We start from the raw sequence: 26659 nt of genomic DNA, 5'->3' as shown, positions 1-26659 counted from the left end.
ATATCCAAGGGTATTAAAAAAAAACCTAGGTGGACACCACATCCAAGCCACCTCACTTAATACCTTATGTTTTACTTATTAGCATAGAGATGCAACTTTTATGGTCTAAAACTCAAGCACAGATAACCTCATGTCCCAGGGTCAAAATGAGGAAAGAACCTTCAGCAATGAGTTATATATAAGTCAAAGAGATGCATGAGGAAAATAATCTGCACAATCTTGCAGCACATCAAATAAATAATGTTGGCGCACTCACATACCTCAGATATAGCTGTACAGTATATTCACCCTTCGGAAGTTTGGAAGAATCTGGATAAACATCACCCTTAGCATGCACACGCTACAGAATGAAAGGAGAGGATAACAAGCAAAAATTGTTAGATTACATGTATATGATGATCACAAAACTCAACTGTTTTTAATAAGAAAAATGCTCAGCTTCATGATTACTATGAAACAAGTGAAATAATCTAGCATTGATAAGCTCACACAATTTGCATCCACTTGTTGAGTTAAACAAAATGCACAATGTGTTACATTTGTGGTTTAAATATATTCAAATCATGCATACTTACCAAAAAAAATGCATCAACTATTACGCAAATATAGACGATTATGCTTTTCAAAGAATCCGCTTTATGAAGAGTATTAAGGCTGTGAACTAGGTGCTTTGAATGAAGTACTCCATTTCTTTCTAAAAGTAGCTCAATTTTATACCAAGTTTTCTTGTCATCCTTCACCAATGATGTTTTTAGCTTTTGTAGGCTCTGGACCAATTGGTTCAGATATTTCCAGTTTTCACTTCACAGAAGCTCTGTCGCATTATGTAGCTACATTTAAACATTGGAAAGAATTCTCCTTCCATTATTGATGAATTCCTTCAAAAATATTTCAGGTACTATTTCTTCCACACATTCAAGCACATAAGGTCTCCTGATATACTCCACTCACAAAAAAATTAACAGATCGTTAATCCTGCTACAACCCACATATTTCTCAAAAGGTAGTCTTTCTTGAGATACTCTTGTGTGTGTGTATTTATTTTATTTTATTTTATTTTTTTGGGGGGGGAGGGAAAGGGAGGGTAGTGGGGGGAGGAGCATACTTCAAGCCTAATCTACAGAATGCTTCCATATCAAAGAATATTTACTCTATACCTTATTCACATCTGATATCATATAAAACTGAGACTCAAATTTGTTATCATAGATTCGATTGTTAAGTAAGGGAATCTGAGGCTTCAATTCAGCATCATCCTCCAGTTTGAATTTGTAACTGTAAACAGAAGAGCAGGAAGTGATTATTATTCAAAATGTAATCAAGCATTATATAACTAGTTTCAAGAGATCAAACCCACGTTAATGTAAGAGCCAGAATCTGTTTTCCTGAGGGTAATTTGTCCCGATCTGCTGAAAGCGCATGCAGTTTGCAATCAATTGGACGATACGGAACTCTTATCTGAAATCATATTACAACAGGAAAAAGAGACCATGTAAGTATTTCACCCACCTGAGGAAGTCAATCAAAGTGGCTAACATCCAAAAGTTAAAAGAAAAAATTTGACCTTGTTGAGCACAGCAGAAGGGACAAGTTTTTCAGTTGACAGAAGAGCTTCAGCATCAATCCTCACAGGTGCTTCGCTTCCATCAAGAACTACTTCCTCTTTGCTGATGTTTATACCACGGAATGCGATCTGAGAATTTCAACCAAAGACCCAAGCAAAGGCATCATCACTGTCTTATTTGTCTCCCAATATATTTAAGCAGCAAAGCATAAAATTCTTCCAAGCACCTGTTCTCCAGAAACTCCAGATGATTGGATTGTCCAGGAGGGGGATGGAAATTTTAATCGTAAAAACATAATTACCATGTTGTTCAGGAGAGGATGGCCGGGTTTGAAACATAAATACCATTTTAAGAAGAAAGTGCTTAGTTTGCAGTGCATCTATGCTATCCTTCTTAATGGAGAAGGCAACAAGTAAGAATTCAGCCTTCTGGATAATACAAGAAATTTTAAATTGCTATACTAACTACTCTGTCTTCCATTTTGCTACATATAAGATGCATGACTAGGGAACACAATTCAATGAACAATTATTCTGTGCAATTATCTGAAACTCTTTACTTAAATTAAGATAAAAAGAATTTATGGTACTTCAATTTTTTAACTGTTTTCTTCATTAGCAGAACTCAATCCTCTTGACAAGTCAGCAACCTGACCTTACACAATTCAAATGGCAGGACTCCACATTAAGAAAGTCTCTCCAGAACCAAAAGGAGGGTGTGAACAACTTTAATTGTTCAAAATCCCTCTCTTCTTAAGATTGGAAATGTTCGGTCCAAGAAAAAAAAGAATAAAAACGGATAGGGCAAAAAGAAGAAAAGAACAACAGCATGCCTCCTACTAAGATCCTTTGGTCATCGAAATTTAATAATTCAGAACAGAAATATAAATTTAAGAACCAATTTCAGTTATGTCGTACTCGAAAATAACTACCTCAAAATCAACAATAGTGGTTTCATGACTGCCTATGCCGCTGGACCAAAATTGGGCTATTGCTAGTTCCATTGTCTGACCACCCTCCACTCGAAACGCAAAGTTTTTGGATGAAGGTGATGAAAATGTGGCCACGCTTTCCCACTTAATGGGCCTTTGCAATGGGGAGAGCTGTAGATTACGAGCACGTGATTGAGGTTTTTTTCACATCAGAACAACCAAATCACGAGATATTTTACCTGAACAGTATCTATGAAGAATCTTCTAGCCGTATCAAACCCATATGTCCTCATGGTGGCCTCCACCCAGGTAGCACCAAATGGTACCTCAATAAATCTCCTTTCAATTTGGCCTGAACACAAGTGTACATGCAAAAAAATTGACAATAACAAAGCAGTCAAAGGAAGAACATGCAACATCTACCTTGAAATGATTTTAAGCAAACAAAATGAAGGTTTTGTTTGTGTCATTTGATTTTTTGGCTTAAACCCTAACTCATTCACGTGGGGAATCTATACCCTGCTAAAATTTCTGCCACATTTTTTTCCAACTTTTTCCTTTGGGTTCTTACCCCCAAAATGCATACCTGTTTACAACACATTGTTGCAGTCAATATGAAGAAATAGATTCTCACCGAAAATCTGGTCCAGATAATACTAACACTATATCATCAGATTTTTATATTATCTGTAACAAAGTGCATCATGGAAATTACAGATTACCTGATTTTCCATGGTTTGCAGCTAAAGCTATCAGCAGCATAGATAGTTTTTATGAACAGCTCAATTTGTCTAAACATTATTAATTCAATTGTCATTTTTCAGTCTACTGTAGACCATGCAATTTGAGTAAATTAAGTACGAACTATTGAAAGAAGGATGCACATTTTCTTCGGACAAGAAACTCTACAGAACTGGCAGGACTATTGCTTCATGTGACTTTGCCGACAAGGCAATCTTCTATCAGCACCAAACCTTCAACAGAAGAGATGGTACTTGCAAAACCAACACTTTCAAGAAATATAATCAAGAACAGTTTTAATATTATTAGCAACACTAGAAATAGAGTTCTTCTCTCTTCCCCCATCCCTCCACAACTGATCCTCCCTCTCTCTCTCATGCACTCACACCAAAATATATAAGTGTAATATAGTCCACACCCACCACTTAAAACACTGCCCCAGTAGTTGTTTCTCCAAATTTCAGCTGTACAAAGTTAAAATCCAAGCTTCTAAACTAGTTCGAATTCAGTAAAGGTGATCCAAATATTCCACAGAAGAAAATCTGATGCTACAAAGTCCATTTGAAGAGCAAGAGATATGGTTCAGTGTCCAAGAGTGTGCTGGGGATAAAGCACCTGGCCCAGATGGTTTCACAATGGCCTTTTTTAAACATTGTTGGGAAGTAGCGAACACTGAGGTCATTGCTACTATTCAAAACTTCCATGAAAGAGACATATTTGAAAGAAGTTTCAATGCTACATATGTTGCGTTGATTCCCAAGAAGGTGAGAGCTAAAGAATTGAAAGATTTCAGGCATATTAGTCTTATAGGCAGCATCTACAAGATTATCTCAAAGTTGTTGACGGAGAGACTCAAAAAAGTGATGCACAAGCTGGTGGATGATCTACAAATGGCCTTTATAAAAGGGAGACAGATCATGGATGCCATTCTTATAGCCAACGAATGTGTTGACTCAAGAATCAGAAACAAAGAACCTGGTATCCTTTGCAAACTAGATATACAAAAGGCTTTTGATCACTTGAACTGGAATTTCCTACTTAGGACTATATGATGAAAATGGATTTTGGAGAAAAATGGGTCAACTGGATCCGCTATTGCATCAGCACCATCAAGTTCTCAATCCTAATCAATGGCTCACCCGCTGGATTCTTCTCTTCTCAGAGAGGACTAAGGCAAGGGGACCCATTGTCCCCTTTTTGTTCATCATTGCCATGGAGAGTTTAATTGACATGATGAAAACTGCCCAGTCAAATAGCTGGATAACAGGTTTTAGAGTAGATTCAAGGGCCGTCAATAACCTTGAAATCACTCATTTACGCTACACCGATGATACTTTAGTTCTGTGGAGCTGACAGAGGACAAATAAGATTTTAAGGGTGATTTTCATTCTTTTTGTGGCTATATCTAGGCTCCACATAACTGGAACAAGAGTTTCCTATATCCCGTTGATGAGGTCCCTGACATTCACAACTTGGCTAACATTCTGGGAGGAAGAACTGGTGTTCTGCCAACCATTTACCTTGGAATGCCCCTTGGTGCCAAAAGCAATTCCAAAGATATCTGGAATGGAGTCATAGAGAAGTCCAAGAAAAAGTTGATTAATTGGAAGCGTCACTACTTATCCTTGGGTAATAGATTAATCGTGATTAACAGTGTGTTGGATGCATTAAAACTTATATGATGTCAATTTTTCGTGTTCCAACAAACGTGGTGGATAGAATAGATGCTCTTAGAAGAAACTTCCTTTGGCAAGGCAACTGTTATACCAGGAAGATACATTTGGTCAAATGGAAGACAGTGATCACCAGCAAAAAGTATGGTGGTATGGGAATCAAGAACCTGATAACTCAGAACCATAGTCTTTTGATGAAATGGTTATGGAGGTTCGCCTCAAATGAACAATCTCTCTGGAAAAAGTAATTAGTCAAAAGTATGAAATGGATGGGGAACGGACAACCAAGTTAGTCACTACACCTTATGGAGTCTGTCTATCAGAAATTTGGGGGGGAAATTCATGAGTAAGTGTAGTCATCAAGTGGGTAATGGTTTGAAAACATCTTTCTGGCAAGCCTGAATCAACAAGAAGATGCCACGGTAGGAGAAGTCTGGGATGCTCATGGTTGGAATCTAAGCTTCTGAAGACACCTTAATGATTGGGAGATAGATAACTTGGCAGAATTCTACAACACTCTCAATCTATTCAAAGGCCCCTCCTCTCAGGAAGACAATCTTACATGGCAAGTGGATAAACAAGGGAGATGTTCATTCAAGTCAGCTTACAAAGAATTCAACCATTCTAACAACCAGATTAATTGTTGGCCAGGGAAACTAACTTGGAAAGTCAAAATTCCTCACAAAGTGGCTTGTTTCATTTGGCTCGTGGCCAGGAAAGCGGTCCTATCTCATGAAGGACTCAAGAAAAGGGGCTTCCACTTATGTTCTAAATGTTAAATGTGCGGAGAAGAATCAGAGACAATCAACCATTTTTTTTTACACTGCAAGTTAACTGGACAACTTTGGAGGATTTTCCTTAATTTAAAAGGGATCATGTGGGTGATGCCAAGAGATACACTTGAAGTGTTGGAGTGCTGGAACAAATATAGCACTCAGTCAGAACAGAAAGAAAGATGGAAGATTATCCCTGCTTGCATTTGGTGGACAGTTTGGAAAGAGAGAAATCAAAGGTGTTTTGAAGACAATCATAGCTCTATCCAGAAACTGAAGATGAACTGATGAAGTGCCTAGCCCTTTCCTATTTTTGGTGTAAACATGAATATATGGAAGACATAGAATCTTCTATTGATGTTCTAGTATCTCTGTAAGTAGGTTATAGCTTAGTACATCTTCCTATATTTCCTTGTAAGTATGGACAGCTGTAGTTTTTATGCAGCAAATAGTTATACAAAAAATGTTACCTTCTCAAAAAAAAAAAGATAATCCAAATCTTAAAGACACGACATTTCCAATTAGAAAGAGATAAAAGCGGACTGGTACTTCGTTTTGGTAAACACAATTATAGGAGGGCATGCAACCTGTTGGCTCCCAGTGCTTTGGTTTAGTGGTAAGAGTGCAGGGTGTGGTATGTTAGTTAGGCACACATTACAGGTTCAAACCTGCAACAAACAAAAGCTTGGCATTTAAGTAGAGAAGGATATAGGGCGGGGCTCATTATCCACAGACTTTTGAACCACGTGTCACTGGCATTCAGGAATTTTCATTTACCAAGAAAGTGGGGGAGAGAGAAGGGATGGAACCTGTTGACCAAAATACATGCGCAAAGTGGACATGCCCCTAGGAGTCATATAAACTCATTGGCACAGGAGCTTCATGACGAACTTCTTTAAAATACAAACCTAAGTGGAGGATGGTAACAAACGAGTTGGGGTGCCATATAGTTCAATAGGAAACCAAGTGAAAATAAAACTAGTCAACTAATAGAACAAAATATGCTCTTCTCTCCGTGTTTGCTGTTCTCTTAAAGACATGATGTTTTCAATTATAAAGGAATAAAAATGGATTGGTACTTAAAACAGGATGCAACGAAGCAAACGATCCATAAGACCAAGCAGACATCACCCTACTGTAATCCTGACACAGGTACCACTGAAGAGACATGGAAGAGATACAGTGAGCAAATTGCACGAAAAAATTAGCAATATGATAATCACCTGGTACAAATGAAATTCCTTGGAAGGAAATTAAAGGGGGTCTACTCGTTACAATAGAGGGCTTTGTTATAGTCACTGGAATTCTGAAAAGTGGTCCTCGCCATGGTGCTTTGCTGTCTACGCCATATACTTCATAATAATGCAAGCCATCACTTAAATTGGTGGGGTCCACAACAATGCTGGAAGAATGAAGAGAAAAATATGTAAGTTTTTTCCCATAATGTACACCAATATAATCATCTAATCTCTTTTCTTGTTCTGTCTATACCCAGAATCATATCATGAGTTCAAATAAAAATCAACAACAACAACAGCATACCCAGTAAAATCCCCCAAAGTGGGTTTGGGGAGGGTAGAGTGTACATAGACCGTACAAATATTAATGATTTGTTAAATCGACACTAATCATATATATTCTATGTAAAGAGAAATTGGAGCTGTGATTTGTTAAATCGACACTAATCATATATATTCTATGTAAAGAGAAATTGGAGCTGTGGTAAATGGCAATAGCCATGACTTAATAGGAGAATTCCTGAACACGTAATACTCACTTCCTAAAGTAATAGAATAAACTATCACTATATCTACCATCCAAATAAGACACCAACATGACTGGTTCCAGTGGCATATTTAGACTTCATCTCATATTAATTGGCAAAAAAAAGATGTTTGTGCCAGAATAAGCTCTACAAATATATGGAGGAGAATAAGATACCAAGCTAGCCCTTCACAAAGTATGCCTACTAGTGAAACTGGTCACCAAAAACTTTGGTTAGGCTCAAAATTCAAATCTGATTTGAGGCGTATAAATTATCATCACAGGACTTTCATCAACAAATATTGACAGATACCAGAAAATGTGAGAACTGATCAGGAACCACAACATCTTAACTGAAATTATCACATGAAAATGGATTTCACTTTCAAAGTAGGGAAACAAATTGATGTCTAGTCAAGCCAGTCATTTAATGACTGCCTTGGCACTGACCTACAACCAACCAAAGAAGCTTTTGTTGTTGCCTCAAAATTGATCATCTATACAAGCCCAAAGAAAAATTGGCTATGGCATAAACCCAGTTTGAATATCCAAACTACATAGGTGAAAACAGGAACGGCATAAATATAAAACATAAAACAAGTGGTCCACATGTTCTCCTTGGCACTTCCATGTGCATATGCAACATCAACTAACGTAAGGTTTCTTTTTCTCAAGATTTCAACAGTGAGACCCTCTTGAACCAAGCAAAAAAGCACACCAGCTCTCGAAATCCATACTAACAAATAAGAGAACATTGTGTCTTCACGTCATACTTGGCTATGGTAAAAGGATTTCATCCAGAATTATTTTGTTCACGTTCTCACTCCATCTTCGAAGCATCCTGCTTCCAAGCCTCCCTTGATTTGTCACAGTGATCTGATCTTCTGCTTGTAAGTAGCTCTTTCTGCTCTTCGTGCTGTAAATTATTTCCAAATGGACTCTTGTTTGTGTCTTGTATACTTAAGCAGTTTTAGTTTCACCTTTTAGCAAGAGATACTAAAAACAAATTCGCTCTCAAGATATTGAAAATATTTAGGATGACATCGAGGAGGATTTCATCCCAACACCACATATTCTGCCAAAAACTAATATTTTCCCTGTTTCCTGCTCTGCTGAACTACTTCCATCATTATGCTCTTCCATAAACAATGTCCGTAAGAAGATGTGATTAATTCTTCCCTCCACTCCCTTCTTTGATGCCAAAAATGGTCTGGCTATCATTGTTCATCAAAGAGTCTACCTCATTAGTTCCATAGAGGGCCTTCTCGAGGACCCCTAGATTTCTGCCCGTGCTTTCCATATGATATTGGGGATGTGATTACCTTCAACTTATCAACGTGAGACCTTTTTGCCTCATCCTTTGAGCTGACAAGAAATTCCTTTGAAGTCTCTCAACTTCTTCAGTAACACATGCAGGAGAGAGCATAAGAAGTGGACTTAAGGTTGGATTTTCTATTACACACTCAAAATTGACATCTAAGAACAACAACAACATACCCAGTATAATCCCACAGCATTCACAATTGACACCATTGTGTGGAAAACTAACGAAATGATGTTACCAGCTAGCTCTTAAGGAGTCCCCGTGGTTATATGACATCAACTGGTTTTGAGGATGGCTGATTAGGATACAATAGTTAAGGTCCTGCAGAGCAATCTATTTAATCATTTGTGCACTATCTTTTCAGTGTTGAAAGGCCATAAGTATGACCTGCTGCAACTAAAGTAGTAGCACATTGCTTAAAGTATAAAGATGTTTCCAGCACTTCCCTCAGAATAATCAGCAGACAAGCAAACTGGAAAAAACCAACCCATCATTGAGGTAGAGCCACAAATCTTGTTGATAGCCAGTTAATACCCAAATTAGTGCATTTGGCAATTCAAAAGAAGTTATGAAAGATCACACATTCAGAGAGCTCAAAATGGACAGAGGAACTGGAAAAATAAGAAAATAAATGATTTATATTTAATCATCTAATCAGAATAGTTAGGATAGCTGAGTAACCTGAAGCTGCGCCCATTATGGGTGAGAAGGAGGTAGTCAGGAGCTCTCACCACTGCCTCTCCTGTAGAATGCAACTCAATGCACTCTTCAAAAGGAACCAATTGGTCTAAGTTATTTGCATCTTCATGGAACTTCGGTGCTATTTCCACTGTCCACTGAGGAAAGAATGTTATCAGCCTTCGAGGGGTAGCAATATAATTAAAAAAATCATAACCGACTAAATGACATTTACACCAAATGTCCTTTCAGCTGGCTTTGCATTTAAAACAGATATGAGCAGCTTCTTTTCTGCATCAATTTACTTAACATCATACAGAGAAGTAGCTCAAACCATTTTCAAGAATTTCATGTGTTCCCCTGAAATCAACAGATTCACTATCCCCATCGGATTCTACATTTCTCCATCACACACAATATGGTTTTATTCTGAAAACATACATTAAAAAGGAGGTAGAGACTCACAGCAAGATGACTAGTTACATAGTAATAAGGAACCATATAAACGCATCAAAGTTGACTGCCTTGACACTAAAAAGAATAGCTCAAAAAAGATTCTACTATTCGGCTTTTGCCTCACTCTACCTGAAACATCGAAAACCTAACTCCATTCAAAGCCCAGGTATCCACTAAATCGATTTGCAAACCTTTCATCCAGTCTGTTGGTCTTTTAAAGCTTAAGGCATACATAGATGCCTCCAGAAAGGTGCAGAGGTTTCCACTTTCCACTGTGGCAACTCTACTCTACTTCTGTTCTTTTCTTTGACCGCAGTAGAGTATTAAAATGGCAACTTAAAAATAAGAATTCTAGTCTGGGTGTGGAAGAACTGCGAGAGTCGCGACAAAAAGAAGAAAGGATCACAGTCTGTTTTATCAGTGAAGTGATGCTGAAGTGGATAATCTGTGTAGAATTGTATCAACTTGTATTTATGGCAATGGCAAGGGGCTATGATAGCAATAGGCTGCTGTTTCTGTGAGAAAAGTTGTAGGCTCCAGGTATTTCTAGGATCACGGCAAACAAAGAGACAGTGACCCGAGGCATTTGTGAAGCGTGTGTCAAAAGTGTAAAGCTTAGGCACATGAATGAGAAGGAAATCAAAAAAAAAAAAATGAATGAGAAGGAAAAGAATTTTGACAACCAACTGTCACAATCACATCTACAGAGTTCTAATTGTGATTTCTCTAATTTTGGATCTCACTTACAAGTGAATGCCATCGTTTAAGGTTCCAATAGAAAGAAGGACGAGAGTCAGTTGGGGGTAACTCAGTCCACCCAAGGGGATTGAAGCATGAGGTTAACATCTTAGATATCCCAGGTTAGACTCCCAGCGACAACATTTGGTATGAGCTCAATGGGCTGCATTTGGCAACTTGCTTGTGAACTGGACAGGTTACCTCATGAATTTGACGAGGTGCACGAACTGACTGACCCAGACACCATTGGAATAAATTTAAAGAAAAAACTCTAAATGGTGTGGTCTTGTATCTAATTTATTGGGTTAACTTCAACTACTATACAACAACAACTTGGGCTCAGACCCAAGCAAGCTGGATTGAGGGCTTGAGGCTATATGAATCCCAACTTCTTCATTTAAGCTCATTTCAAATTATCATCATACTACATAAAATAAAAGTGAAAAATAAGTTCTTTCTATATATATATATATATATATAAGTTCTCTAATATTTGGAACTACTATACATTATTAAAAAAGGAATATCCCAAAGGGTATTAGAGGAAGCCTTACTAATAAGACATTAAATCTAATCTAAACTAACTTGCCCCAGGCCCCAGGGTACTCAGAGACTCCAAAGATACCAAATAAATACTGTTGAACCTTCATAACAGATCATTGTCACACCGAAAATTATTCAGCCTGCATACAACACAACTACACCTCGACTCCAAACAAGTTGGGGTCAGCTATATGAATCTTTGGCATGCTTGACAAACAGAAGTTAGAGGATTAATCTCACCTCGGTAGATTGGTGACAATATAAAGGCTCCCTAAGGTAGATGCCTCGAGACGTAGCAGCTGCAAAAATAGCATTTCTGATCAGAATGAACACATCCTTTGATCAGACCAGAAATAGTGGTGATAATGATACACACACTTTTTAAGTTAAAGCAACTGCTACATTACCCCTAAGAACCAAAAAGATAACAGTTATTCATCTTTGATAAACCTCCTTTTTGTTCCGGAATTCACCATTTGTAAAAGCTTAGGGAAAATGGTTTGCGGCATCATGAAGGGTTACAAAGAAATACACACATGCACGAAACACAGATATGAGCACACACACATACATACACGAAGTTGGTTTGCTTGTGATGCCAGCCTGCTTAATTTTTACTTGATACCACACACAGGGAAGATTTTGCACCTTTTGCATGTACTCATAAGCCCTGCAACGATATTCAAGATATTAATCATAAACGAATCAATGGTCATGCTAAAGATCAAAAGTCATAAGGAAGCAGTAAACCTAACTTGTCAACTTGCATGAGTCCCTGTCCAGCGGTTAATTTTTCTTCTGGTAAAGCACCTACGGGTATAGATGTATTTTCAAGAGCCTTCCGTACAGTGTATGGACTAACAGGAATACCTTCCGCCTGCAGGTCACAGACTTCAGTCAAAAAGAAAACAAGAGAAACTGTATTAAAGGTCCAAAACATTTGAATTACCTTCATAGCACTGACGATTAAAGCCACACCTCCACAAGCAGATGGAGATGACATTGATGTTCCGTTCATTAACATGCGTCTTTGAAGGGTCCATGTGGGCACAGGGGCCACAGCACCACCAGGGGCACTTATGGAGACACCAAGATCACCATCCACAGTGGGTCCCCGACTAGACCTGCAAACTCTTGGAGCTAATTTTGTACTCCAAACTCTAACTAGGAAAGAGGCACAAAGTATCCCAAAAGTTCCTAAATCTCGAATCGGAAAAGGGAGAAACCATTAAATAAGGTACATACCAGGTGTATTCAAGGCCTTCAGTAGGTGGCTCAACTAATAAGTGAGCACCAGCAGCCATAGCTGGAGAAACATATGCACCCACTCCAATTATGCTTGAACTGGTGCCACCAGGTGCACCCACAGTAGTCAAAGCTGGCCCATTATTGCCAGCACTACTGACAAATATTAGGCGGTGTTTGTTGACCACCTGAAATATTTCACCAGATGGTCAACCGATTAACAGATTTCTCATGCACTGAACTACCACAAAGTGAACATACAAAGGCAACGAACATTACCTCATTGACAAGGTCAACAAAGCGACCATAGTCTGGCAGCAGTGTAGGTTCTCCGTAACTCATATTGATGAGATCACATTTATGCTGTCCACAAAATAGAAGTATGCACATCTCAACAATGATTAAAAATCAACGTAGAAACTACCCACAAAACCACAGTTTTTTATTGTCAATACACATCTAGTCAGAGCATGTTAAGTTGTCACTTGCCAAGAATGAGAACCGCGGAGGTAATGTAGGGGTTACATGACACTCACCGAGGTTGTTAGATGTCAGAGAGTCAGATATTATAAGATTGACATCAACTTGCATGTGTATGCCAAGCACAGGCATTTTAGCCCAAAGTACTAGCCTTTACAGCAAGACTTCACAATTCGCATCTTAGTCAATAAGAATAGTCCACTGTAAAAATATTTCTGATAAAATCTGACTTATTTAACCCACAAACCCGGCCCACAGTTTAAAACCAGGGACTAGCTCAACCACTGTAGCAAATTTGGGTTGGCTATGTTGCTCGGACTCTTCCAAAATGTCAATGGGTGCATGTCAGATTCGCCAAAAGTAGTGTATTTTTGGAGAATCCGACACAGGTGCGGCTTCAAAAGTGAAGAGTCCGCGCAACTAAGGGTTGGTTATTCCAAGCCAAAAGTTATTCCAGCTGAAAACCAGTTTTGAAACTTGAACAGCTGTACCAGTCTGCCCACAAATGGTTATTTGACCATTTAGAAAAATTATATCCTTCATGAACAGTGAATTTGACCACTTCTATCACTCACCCTTCCCTTTCCTTAAAAATATAAGTAGGCATTTGGCCATAGATTCCAAATATTTGTCACTTTTGTTGGAATTTAATCAGATGGAATTGTGTTTGGTTGTACTTTTTGCAAAGGATATTTGAAATATTGTTCATGCTTGAATGTACTTAAATACAACTTCAAAAGTGAAAAGTAAGTTGGACAAGGTTACAAGTTGTTCCCCAAATTTGAAATACAACTTCAAGTTGGATTTTGAAATTTTTGCAGCCAAACCAGTATTCACAATAAAGTGAAAAAAGAAAAAAAAAATGAATAATTTTTAGGGTCAAACGGGTTCTAAGTTTATTCATGATATGCTCCTATCACCTAAGAACTATATAAACTCACAATCTCAATTCACTTCTTCTCACAAATAACTTCCAAATTCAACCATCTATTATATCTTAACTCTCTTACATACTAAGCTTCTCTCTTTCAATTTCAATTTATAAGGCTATCAATCGATGATTTCAAGTAAGCTCCGGGAGATCAAAACATTCTTTTGAATCTCAAAGTTGAGCGGTTGAATTAATATCAACAGTATTGTATATTGGATGTTTAAAAAAATTAAATTGCAATTTGACTATTATAGCACCAAATTCATATATGTTTGGAATTTTTTAATTTTCTTTAATTGTGCGCTTCACTTCACTTTATGTTCTTTGCTTCAAGCCCATGTACTTGTCAATTTTTGTGTTTGTTGCTTGCAAAGAAACAAGAAGGATGTAAATCACCTCTTGACCAATTTGTAAAGTAACCTCTAGATTGTGGCAGCTGATGCCAAAACTGCTCCTATAAGTTATACCACGCCGAGTACCAATGAAAGACTTCCTATGGTGCTGGAGAATAAGAGGCAAAAGAGCCAAAGGAAACATAGCATGATATTCCACTCCACAAGATGTATGTGGACACTAGGGAGGAAAGAAACTCTGAATCTAAAGGCAAAGAGAAAATCAATTAGACAATTGCGTAGAACTATAGTATTTTCCTTTTATTCTTGGGTAGAGTAGGCACGTCTCCCTACTTGTTTAGATGATTGGTTGAAGTTTGGTGAAAGAAACTCTTTCATATGCCTCTTAAATACTAGGCAATTTTATTTTTTGACAAGTCTTATATGCTAATCATCATTTGGCAATAAAATATGTTCATTTAAATAAACATAGTGGCCAAATCTATAAATCAGCCAAAAGATTTTCAGGCAACTAGTTTCATTTAAACACAGCAAACTCTATCCAGAACTCAGAAGATAAAACCTGAAAGTTTACTGCAGATTTTTTTCCATTTGATGACAATTGGAACATGGATTGATCTTGTTAGCTCCCTGAGTAATTAAGAGGAGCCCAACTCAGGCTGCCTGACAACAATTCAACTTTGAAAAAAAAAAAGTAGCATTTCAAGGAGGCATCTCGTGAGAATTACATGATACCAACTCCCCTGAACTAAATAGACGCCCCATTCTTTTGCATATAGGTATGCATCATGCAATTGCTCATCTGATGCCCTTTCAAAAGAGCCTTATCCTCATAACTGATATACAAAACCTCAGAAATCTGAACAAAAAAGTAACTCTATTGTAGGAAGACAACCACTGTTGGGTAATATTAACCACCTACCCCGCATCTATATACTAAGAGATTAGAGAACAAAAGGGTAAGGAATGGGATTTACTTTGCTTCCTGGAGTTGACACGCTAATCTAACAATATGGCTAACCAGGTCCTTATGATTGTAAAAGGTACTGTGCATGCAAGACCTCCTTTAAGAAGATTATTCACCTATTAATCCTTTAAAGTGAGTATGGAAGTTCAGAGAATTACACCGTCCATCCAAGACATAGAAGAATAAATATAAGTATTGTGTGACAAAGACAATTAATCTGTCAGATACACACAACAGAACTATATTACTGGTATATGATCCTCAATTTCCACCTAACCTAAATTTGCAGCAATACAATATTAAATACAGTCAGCACATCTTTTTATACAAGTTTCTGCACCCAAAGTGCATGTTTATTCATAGCTAAACAGTTTTTATTATGAAACGTGTGGAGAAACACCACAAAGATATAAAACTAGAGCACAGTAACAGCCAAGTGAAGTAGATAGCAATAGTCAACTCCTCATTACTTATGTGGTGATTCCTTTAGTTTAGGTACTTTCAACGACCCCCCAAAAGTAAGACCCAAATACTTAGCTAGTGTTTGGCCATAGATTCTCAAATATATTTGGCAAGTCATTTTTGGGTGAAGTTTCACCATGTGTTTGATCATAGTTTTTGGGGGGGATGCTTGATATTTTAAAGAAATATGATTTATACTCATAAGTTCTAAAAACTATCATTTTATAATGAACATGTTCCGTGATAAAAATTGAACTCATAGATTATAAGTTCCAACCTGCTTATAAACAATTTCACAGATCAGTGTAGGAGCTACTGCTGTTTTCTCAAATCACGAAGGAGCATACAATTTTTATATTTATATTTACAACAAACAAATCATAATGAGAAATACAGTACATAAGTTGAGTGAGTGCCTTCATGGTGCTTTTCTCAAGCTTGTCAAGTTGGGATTAATAAATGATGGTGTGTTTTTATAAAACTTCCCAAAAAAAAGAATTTGACCCAAAACTAGTTTTTTCTAGTTTTAGGGAATTTGGGTTTTTTACAAAAAATATTTGCCAAAAAATGACAATTTGTATGGCCAAACACATTTTGCCAAGTTTCTTCCCAAAAAATACTTCTACTTTTTATGGTCAAACAGGTCCTTAATCTAATTATGCATAGAAACACACCTAATGTATCAATACCTGCATGCCAAAACCCAGAAAAAGAGAAGCATGAAAGAGTCGTGGAGACTGGAGAGATTGCATAGATGAAAAAGTAGGAAAAATTTAATTACCAAAACAAATATTGGATTTGTTTGAAAAATGGTGAAGAAGGTAATGATCAAGTTTCTAAGTTTCTACAATTAAAAGATAACGCCCACACGGAGAATTTAAAGCAGGGATCACCGGAAATTTAAGAACTACCATTGCAGGAAGAAGAGAAGCAAGAAAAAAGAACATTTTGCATGGGAGAGATGATGACCTAAGAGTAAAAATGATATAATGCTGAATAGGCCCTACCTCTACAGCCGCAATCAAGGCCCTAGTCAAACCAGTTCCTGTTTCCATAGAACCCAACCGTGAATCCCCAATTTTACAAGACACAATTTGTGCTCCAGGTGCAACTCCATTTAGTAAAGGTTCCTTCACAAAGAGCATGCATAACATAAACACATCTTAATATAGCATCAGGTTAGTTAAATCTAGTGCCAGACAAGCACCAGTGTAATGGAAATGTTGCCAACAGAAATATTATTCTACCTCCGGGTGGAAGGCGGCGGCAATACCAGCAACATGTGTGGCGTGTGGAGAACTATCAGTTACGATACTTAAAATATTCCCACCATTGTAGACATTTAGTACACATGTACAGGCATCCAATTTACTAAAAACTCCATGCTTTTGTTCAAGCCTACAAAGTTAGTAGCTCAAACAATGAAACTCCAAACAGTAAAAGCAGTAGACATTGATTACTACTGTTTCTAGCAGCCATGTCATACCTGTAATTAGTTAAAGGAACAAAATCTGCAAGCTTTCCACATCCGGATTCATCCTCAAGACTCTGTGTGTCCAAAGCAGCTCTCCAAAGCTCCCCATCATGCCATACAACAGCATCAATAACTGGTCCCTTGTCATCGTAGCTCTATGACAGATATCAGATTTAGCAATGGAAACCGAAAATACAACCTTTTGGTAAAGGACTTGGAAATGAATCAGTACAAAATGGTACCGACATCAGCTTGCTTGCGCAGAAGATCAACTCTATTCTGGAGGTCTTCACGGACCATTTTCAAGTGCACACCTTCTACTTTTGTGTGCTTCTGCAGAATTGGTAATATTATGTTCAGCGAAGTTACATCAAAGTAAAACTAGATAACTAGAACAACAAACTTGAAAAAACTAGAGCATGTCCCTGCATATATAAAGCAATGGCTAATGAGTTGGAACATTTTAGATAAACCTGTGGACTTTAAACCTATGTTTATTAACTTATGCAATTGAGTGCTTACGGACGTATGAGCCAAGGAATTAATGATAAATTGCTTTCACGAAAACTCTAATTAGATATAATTAATAGCACCACATTTACCTTTAACAAAATGAAACACAATGAGTAAGTACTCATAATAAACAGCTAATTAGAATGTCATGCGATATTTTAAAGCAATAAAGATCCTTGATTCTTTTTCTAGTATGATATATTTAGATCAAAACCCTTTTCTTGACATTTGTCATATTATACTTCAAATATTCTATCAAAGTAATCCAACTGCATAACACAGCCTCATCTGATCAGTTTCACTGAGCAATCTAATCAGTTCTCATATTAGTCAAAATGCTCCTGTTTCACCTGTTAAGCTTTATGTTAAGATGGAAAGGCATAACCAACTTCACATTAGACCTCGACTAGGCAGAATCAAAAAAATATTAGGCTAGGCAGTCAACTGTCACCATGGCTGAATCTGGAATCTGTGCAAACAGAGGCGGACCCACCTTGTTCGGTGGGGTGCACGTGCACCCGGCAACTTTTAAATTTTTTTCGTATATATATGTATAGATAGTCTATAAAATGATAGTATATTTAATGGTCCAGCCTTATTATAAAAAGCCTTCTAGGTGCACTGGTCAAAGTTTCTGCTTTGAATCGCAACAATATGGGTTCGAATCCCGTGATAGGTACCCTTTTTTGCCTTTAAAATCAGTTTTTTTCTGAACAATTAACCTTTTTAAAACTGTTTTTATTAACTACTCGTTTTTGCCACCTCATCTGGCCCACCCCTAACCTTACCCTTGAGTCACTCTTAGTGGTGCCCCCCTATCTTCAAATCTTGGGTTCGCCTCTGTGTGCAAATTAAGGTTCAAAACCATAGCTGTACCTTTTGAGATTTGGTGAACTTGGTTTCATTTTGAACATTTACAAAATTCATGTCAATTGTCTTAGTAGATCTTTGAAAAACTTGGTGCCCAAATATCTGATCTCTGGCATGTGCACCTAAGTCGCATGGTTTATTTTCTTTCTCAAGGGTTCTTTGAGAATTTACCTTCATAAGTTACAATAGATAAGTGGCTAACTTTTCTCTCTTTCTTTTCAGTATTGTGAGTTGACATGCAGACATGGCAAGAATTTTGTGTCTTGAGACTCACCATCTCATCTCTAGCATTAATTGGTTAACATTCCACATGCTTTGATCATAGAAAAAGGATCCAACCAAGACATGTGGTGGTTACAAGCTACCTAAAATGTACTTAAGATAAGTAAAGCCGTCCTTTCTCTCTAGCATGGTAAGAGTTTGACCTTTTAGGAGTCGTTTGGTAGGGTTTATAAGAATAATGTTAAAATAGAGTGGATAGTAACACTTGCATTAATCATGCATAGATTATTTCTTATGCATTGTTTGGTTTGGTGTATTAAAAATAGCATGCATTGCATATTTTTTAAAAAAATATTTATTTACAAAGATACCCTCCACAAATATGGTAGAAAAGATGTAAAACAAGTTTTGAGGGGAAATTGGGTCTTTGACCACGCTGATGCATTTATCAAATCCCTTGTATTACTAATACCATGGATTTTCATTTATTAGCTATACACTCCTCAATACACAATAGAGTGTATAACTAATGCTTGCATTAGTTATACATGGCATGAAAAGTGCACCAAACAAGGTACTACTAACACACAAAGCTAATGCGTGCATTATTTTTGCTAATACACTCTACCAAACGACCCCTTATATATAATAGGACTACCTAATTTGACATACTCGGAAGCAAGTTTTAAAGGTTTCTTTTCATATGACCTTCTCTTACTTTATAGAGTTGTTTAATGCTACGGCTCTTTAAAGAATTTACAAGTTTCTTCATTATCATACATTTGAAGATGCTCACTGCAAATAAGTTAATGACCTCTACATTTGCAATTTATCAAAATATGAGGTTATTGAAGGAAATAATCACAGAGATGATGGAGAACCTTATCAAATTGATCAAGCTGCTTTACAGCCTCTGCTATTGCTTCTTGATTTTTCTCATCCCACCTTCTCTTTCGTTCTTTCTGCAAATAAGAAGAGTTTATAGAAAGAGAATACTTTAAAATCCCTCAAGAACGAAATCAACAACTACTACCCCTCAGTCACAAACAAATTGGGGTTTGAACTTTAAAAAAAAAAATTATAAATACTTGTTTAAAGCAAAGAACCAGAATATAAAGAGAATGGCAACCAGAATCACCTTTACTCGAGAGGTCAGCGTATCAGTAAAGAGCTCATACACCAATTTGCAGCCAACACGCCACTCGCCAGATGGATTCTTCCATGAAGAATTTATGGCAAGAGAAGCCCCTACAAAATAATTAATATATGAAGCAATTATGTTGCATACTGATAGAAACATAGGTTTTATATTGGATAAAAGAGAGAGAAAATACAAAGAGAGACACAAGTATCTCGTATCTCCAAAATAATTTTTCTGCATATAAAAGATATTACAACATATCTACACATTACTGGATCTATTATTTATATAATAGCTAACTATAACTATTTCATAACCATTTAGGATAAAGAGACATAACTTCTAGTAACTATTAAGATTAGATTAGTTAATTATTATCATTAGTTAGTTATCATTCAGTTAGTTAGTCTATTAGTTAGTGGCAGCTGCAGTATCCAGCTCATTGCCAGCTGTAAGGTAGTTACTAGTCAGATATTTTTGTTTCCTCCTTATATAAATATACACACACTTGTAATGGAATCGATTGCTTGTTTTTCCCCAAATTCCTTCCTTCTTCACTTTCATTCTCAGGGATTGAGGCTGTGATATTGGTTTATCCTTCTGTGCAATCCTCTTGACAATAACCATAAGGAATTGCCAAATAACTGCTAATAACGTAAGAAACTGACCAATCCTCTATGTGTGAAACCTCCACAAATTTGAGAAGATGTAGATCATTATCTTCACCTATCTTTCTTTGTTTCTTCCTCCTTGAGTAAGTATGGAAGATACGTGGCTTATCATATACAAATGAATCAAGAGTATGTGGACTCATAGTACCTTTTGATACTTCAAACTAAGCAAGCAAGATTGCAGGAGAAATGTAAATGTTATGGTCCCTTGTGATAGATTTTCTGAAAATGTCAAAGCAATGCAATTAAAAAAAGCGGTTTATAGAAGGATGCACGAGAGTAGTTTATTTCCCTTTCAACTGCATACACTCAGATGTCCTGAGATCACATTACTAATCAAAAAAGTTGAAGGCATTCCTGAATCTGACTAAATCTTGACATAATCAGAAATGATATAGGTCTTTCTTTCCTTTTAAAAGTTCAGAAATGATATAGGTCTTTCTTTCCTTTTAAAAGTTCAGAAATGACAAAGGTCTACAGCATTATCATCATCGTAAACAGCAACGGAGGATACAACTCATTCTGGAAACACTTCTTATAATTATTGAAGATTAGCAATACTGCACCGTCATTATTCAGTATCTCCGTATTGAAAACGTGTCATTTTGGGATCTATGGTCCAATCATCAGAGGAATTAGAACCTAAATCCTAGTTATGTGGCCATAGAAAGATTTTGACTGACAGGAGAAGTTTCAATCGTTCCATTAGTTATCAGCTGATTTAAGATTGAATTGGTCTATAATAAATATAAATTTTATAATTAAACAAACTGTTTCAACGTGATGGAACTATATCTTAAGGAGACAAGTCAAAGATTCTAAAATAGGGTAAAATTGCAGAATGATTCCTAAATTCAAAGACATACCAGAAGCTCCAGTTATACAACAATTGTCATCAGCCTTTACCACTGTAGAAGTATCAACATCTCCGCTCCCAGTACTGCAAATAAGATAATCATTACCAGTGCATGCAAAATGTATTTTATTAATATCATATCCACTGAAAATAAAAGTAAACTTCAGATTCTCAAGCCTCACCAATCTATAACATCAATGACCTTCGGCTTTCCATCAGAAGTAACTCGTAATCCAGCCGCAGCGGGATCAACTCCAGAATCTGAGACACTTGATCTCATAAGCAACAACAGTATACACACAAATATGAACTCACAAAACAATTGTTGATTCATCTTCTACTAATATTCATCGACAAGTGAAAACGAATTGAAATAGAGAAAATTACCGAAAATAGCAATGATAACACCGCGACCGTCGTATTCAGGATGAGCTTCGATGAATCGATCAGCGGCAATCTCTTTCTTCGGCATTTGAGCAGCAAGGAAAGTTGACTCTTTCAGTTTGAAACTACGCACAGCTCCGTTGCCGTCGCTGGATTCAACTAGCGAAGTACAAGGCATTGCCCTAGCTATTCTCTTTTTGGGCACAATAATGGTAAGAGATGGAGAAAACAATGAGTGCGAAACTGATTGAGGCGTTGAGAGTTGTGGAAGTGATTTAAATATTGGATTTTGCATCGCAGGGGTGTTTTCGTAAGTTTGTCTAAGGGTGTTTTAGTAAAATGGCGGATTCCGGCAGTGGCGGTGGAAGGAGAGATTGCCACCTGCCGGAAATTTGGGGACTTGTGCTGCTGGGTTTTAGATGGGTTTGTTTCCCTCCATGTTAAATTACCTTATCCATCCTTACATGAAAATTGCCCATTTGGGAATTTGCTGCTCCATGAAGTAGCTATAAAATATCTCATTTGGAAAATAATCAAACTAAATTAAAATATGAATTTATTCTATAAATAGAAAAAGATTCCTGGCGAAATAATTGTTACGTCCATGTTGAATAAAACGTGAAGCAAAGATACTTTTCTTTTTCCCATAAGATCATGTTTTATAATTCATATTAAGCTAGACACGTTTTAAACAAAAAAAAATAGGATTCTAGCAATATCGTGAGAAAATTCATTTCCAATATCAAATATTTTTGTTGCATGGATAGTGTTTAAATAGGGTCGGAGCCAATTAACCCAATAGTTTTGGTCTAGTAACTTAAAAGAATTAGAATCTCAAAGGAGCTTGCTTCATATGTGGTTTGTGAACTATTTCTTCATTTTTATTATAGGTCGATGAAATATCCAAACATGTCTACAACTAATATCTTCAACACCCCAGGGTAATTATTTCACTTGGAACAATATTGAAGTTTTAATTTATGATTTGACGACAACCGCATCAATACCAAAAGAGAGAACAGAAAACTATTAAGGGGAATAATGAGTTAATATTTTAAAAGATCATTGAATTATAGGAAATTATCTAGTAAAGTCATTGAACTTTAGTTTGTATCAATAAAATCACTCAACTTAAAGTTTTTATCTTCAAAAATCACTCAACTACATTTATCATTAAAATAGATTTGACATGACAAAATATATTATTTTTTATGTCATGTAATAATAAACCCCAAAAATAAATAACATTATAGAATCTATTTATTATTATACTAGACCACCCATAAATTGGCTTCAAATTTTTTTTCTTACCTGTTTGATCTTATCAGCGACATTTTTGAATTCTTGGATGTTGATGCCTTAACAGATTTCAACCTCCTCGACACAAATTTATTTTACGAATTATGTATGGAAATTTTAATTTGACGACTAATAATTTATGTAATTATTTAATGATAATGGCACATAGTATTTTTTTAAAATTTATTTTTGATTTGCTGAAATGGAGGGAGTACTAGGAGAGTAGGAGTAACTTCAAGAGCCCGTTTGAATTGGCTTAAAAGTTGGTCAAATCTACTTTTAAGTCAGTTTTTTATTTCTGAAAGTGTTTGACAAATAGTCAAATGACTTTAAAATAAGTTACAAAATGTTTGACAAGGTAAAAAAATGACTTAAAATAAATAAAAAATGACTTAAAATAAGTCAGAAATCAAGAGTAGGTCTCCCCTACATTTTATTTTTTGACTTAAAAGTCATTTCAGTTTGACTTTTTATTTCTGACTTAAAAACTATTTTTTTTTAAGTCAATCAAAACGGGCACTAAGAGTAATTTCTTCATCAAGGGGCACTGTTTAATATTAAGAAGTTGATTAATTTTACATTTTTATTTGCTACTATAGAATTACTTGTTGCAAAATTACACAGATAAGTATCTTCAATTGTAATAATATTAATTTTTCATATTATTGATACGTAAAAGATTGGACATGACTTTAATGAAGTTAGAGAACATTTTTTAAGAAGTTAATTTCTATAATGAAGGGAGTAATTTGACCATAAAAAGATAAAGAAGTTGATTCTCTTTTCTTTTTTTTATGTGATGATATAATTTCTCTAATCAGAACTAACAATTGTAACTTGCTAACAACTTCAATTTTCCAGCTATACAATTTGCTAGAGGACATAATGAAAATTAGAGCATGAAACGGGTATATGGGTTTAGGGTGGGTTGGTATAATCTATACTACATTAAAAGCATGAACTCCAAAAGATCAATGTTAAATTACGGAAAAACCCCTCACTTAAAATTTAAAAAGATTACACAAATACCCCTCACTTAAAACTGAAAAAGATTACACAAATACCCCTCACCTAAAAGAACCCCTAACTTCACACAACAAACACCTTTGCTGCGAATAATCATCGCTTTCACTGGAAAGCCGCCAAATTCCCCTGCAACTGCCCAACATTCAATAAATAACCAAACAACACAACCTCTGGAGATTGCCCTATTTATATCAACCACACCCACAACATCGGTTCCCATTGTTAATTCAACTTCTGCTATAGGCGCAAAGGTCTGCCATGTTTCCTCCTCTTGGTACCATCTACTTTTTAGCAAACTCAACTCTTACATGTGCAATTTATAATTAAATTAGGTAAATATTGATCATCCATCTGCAACCACATTACAATATTGGACTTGTGCTTGAAATATTTCACTCCACATCAAAGGTTGTAAGTTTTCACTCTCTTTAGGTTTTGATTTATGGTTTTTATTGGACTACTTGCAGCACCTAACAATGTTACAATTGACTTAGTAATTCCTTTCCTTTAACTACTACACACTTCTGCCCAGAATTAACATTGATATTCACTTTCCGCTATGCACCTCTAACCATCCAGATTCATCACAAATGGCGACTGAAATTGAACTATCAAAGCAGAGTGTCCCCATTAACAAGATACCAAAGCAATCTATTGATTGGGTGATGAGAGTATTGGTTATTCGCAAGGGTTCTGTAATTTCGTACAACAATTCACGCCATGAAGGAACTTTCCAAACTGTAATATTAGTGGACGACGAGGTAACACTTTTGCTAAGCTTACATGTTATCATTCATGTTTATTCCCTTTTACTTCTCTAATGACATCACATGTTGCTTACATCGATAATAGGGGACAAAGTTGCAAGCGACACTATTTAACAAGTATATCGATACATGGAAAGACTTCTTGAAGACAAATAAGACATACTACATTGCTAAAGGGTTGTTGGATCGGGTCAACCCCAACTACACTTCTGTGCACAAAGAGATTGAATTGACCATTACAGACTATACAATTATAAAGGAGAGTGACCATGTTGTTTCAACACACAACTTCTCTAATGGTTTCGTATCTTTGGAACATACAGAGAAATTGCCTAATGGTGCCATATTTGGTAACTTTTCACACGACTTATTAGTAATTTCCGTCAAGTACATCATACATATCACTAATTTACATGTCCACTATTCAGACTTGATTTGTGTGTTAGTTACGGTGAATCCCATCATTGTAAAAGGTGATAGCAAAAGACGCGAAATTGTTGTTACAAATGAACTGTAAGTTGCCACTCTTTGTTCTTCGCCCACCGTCCATAATAATCTGCCAGTGCATTCATAATACTTGTCTATTTCATAATCCAACATGGAGTGTACAATTGTTACTCTATGGGGAGATTTTGCAGAAAACGATAACGCCTTTCTTGAAAAGCTGATAGACGACCAATCTATTCTAGGCTTATGCGATGTGCGAGTCTCAATCTATAAAGGTATAGACAACCTCTCCTCTTTTCTGATTGTACAAATTTCAAGTATATTTGTTTATTCCTTGATTAAATATGTTGTTTCCAATGTAGGGACTTTTGGGATATCAACTATACCCGTGAGCAGTGTGTTGATATATCCAATATTTCAAAAAGCACTAGATCTTCGAGCCTAGTACAAAACCTCATTAACTAAATTGCTCGGCAAAATTAATCTAACCTTACTGCCATAACTTCTGTTCAATGAAGAATATAACAACAGAGCCACAATTTGTTTTTTATGGAGAACTATATATAACCAGTCCTATCAAGCTTTCATTTAATCTAACAAATTTTAAACGCACTGACTTTTCCTCAAATATGTGCAACAGTTAACTCACATATTTCTATATATAGGCGTGAAGTCATAAAGGCCGAAAATAAAGCTATCACAACCACACCAAGTAAGGTAATGAGAAAAGCCACAGAGTGACGTTACCCAATATTATGGATGGCACACTTGCTGATACACAGGTACCTACAAATAGACCCTTTCCCTATCCAAATAGGACCATTGCTTACAAAAAATAATGTTGAATATTGGTTATTAACAATGTCCAGGAAGCTTTATACAAGTTCAAAGCCAAAATTGTAGACATACTCAATACAGAAGAGCCATGGTACTCGTCCTGCAAAAAGTGCCACAAGAAAGTGCAAGTTAAACAAGATACAGTGACGTGTCCCAGTTGCAACATCCAAAATGGGGAGTATGAAATGAGGTTAGACTTGCTTGAAATGAACAATCAACATTTTTTGATAATATACACCCAGTTTAGCTATGAACACTAACTTATTCACCCTATTTTAAAGATACTCCTTACAACTTGAAGTTTGTGATGAAGAACAACGTGCCCGAGTGACACTATTTGACGCGGCACAAATGTTAGTAGGTTGCAATGTCGAAGACTACATCAAAACAACCTCGGAAAAGGTTCGCCCTGTACTTATACCATCTTATACTATAGTTAAACCTACTTTAATCCCAACAAAAAAAAGTGTATGACTAACTTTCAGAATTATTTTAAACCTAATATATCCTATTGTTGATGTTTCTTAT

The 26659-nt window shown here is 36.3% G+C and overlaps 2 protein-coding genes across 3 annotated transcripts in view; both read right to left on the bottom strand.

Moving 5' to 3' along the window:
• The window catches only part of LOC125813268 (tripeptidyl-peptidase 2), a 29752-nt gene extending 7536 nt beyond the window's left edge, over positions 1–22216 (bottom strand). The window contains exons 1-23 of the mRNA XM_049492756.1: positions 21759–22216; positions 21554–21632; positions 21382–21455; positions 19842–19951; positions 19585–19665; positions 17345–17431; positions 17111–17253; positions 16872–17022; positions 16632–16754; positions 12711–12794; positions 12432–12619; positions 12136–12310; positions 11942–12063; positions 11762–11856; positions 11427–11485; positions 9453–9607; positions 6907–7085; positions 2736–2848; positions 2497–2667; positions 1565–1693; positions 1358–1458; positions 1158–1275; positions 261–340 (exon numbers count right to left, since the gene is read on the bottom strand). Of these exons, the coding sequence (XP_049348713.1) occupies positions 261–340; positions 1158–1275; positions 1358–1458; positions 1565–1693; positions 2497–2667; positions 2736–2848; positions 6907–7085; positions 9453–9607; positions 11427–11485; positions 11762–11856; positions 11942–12063; positions 12136–12310; positions 12432–12619; positions 12711–12794; positions 16632–16754; positions 16872–17022; positions 17111–17253; positions 17345–17431; positions 19585–19665; positions 19842–19951; positions 21382–21455; positions 21554–21632; positions 21759–22050 (2909 nt within the window). The 5' untranslated portion in view covers positions 22051–22216. The remainder of the gene's footprint in view (positions 1–260; positions 341–1157; positions 1276–1357; positions 1459–1564; positions 1694–2496; positions 2668–2735; positions 2849–6906; positions 7086–9452; positions 9608–11426; positions 11486–11761; positions 11857–11941; positions 12064–12135; positions 12311–12431; positions 12620–12710; positions 12795–16631; positions 16755–16871; positions 17023–17110; positions 17254–17344; positions 17432–19584; positions 19666–19841; positions 19952–21381; positions 21456–21553; positions 21633–21758) is intronic.
• The window catches only part of LOC125813279 (pectin acetylesterase 9), a 151071-nt gene that overhangs the window by 107445 nt on the left and 16967 nt on the right, over positions 1–26659 (bottom strand). The window lies entirely within an intron of this gene.

The sequence above is a fragment of the Solanum verrucosum genome, unplaced genomic scaffold, assembly GCF_900185275.1.
Source record: "Solanum verrucosum unplaced genomic scaffold, falcon-dt-bn FXZP01000189.1, whole genome shotgun sequence".
NCBI lineage: Eukaryota > Viridiplantae > Streptophyta > Magnoliopsida > Solanales > Solanaceae > Solanum > Solanum verrucosum.
This window is presented reverse-complemented; position numbering and strand designations above follow the sequence as displayed.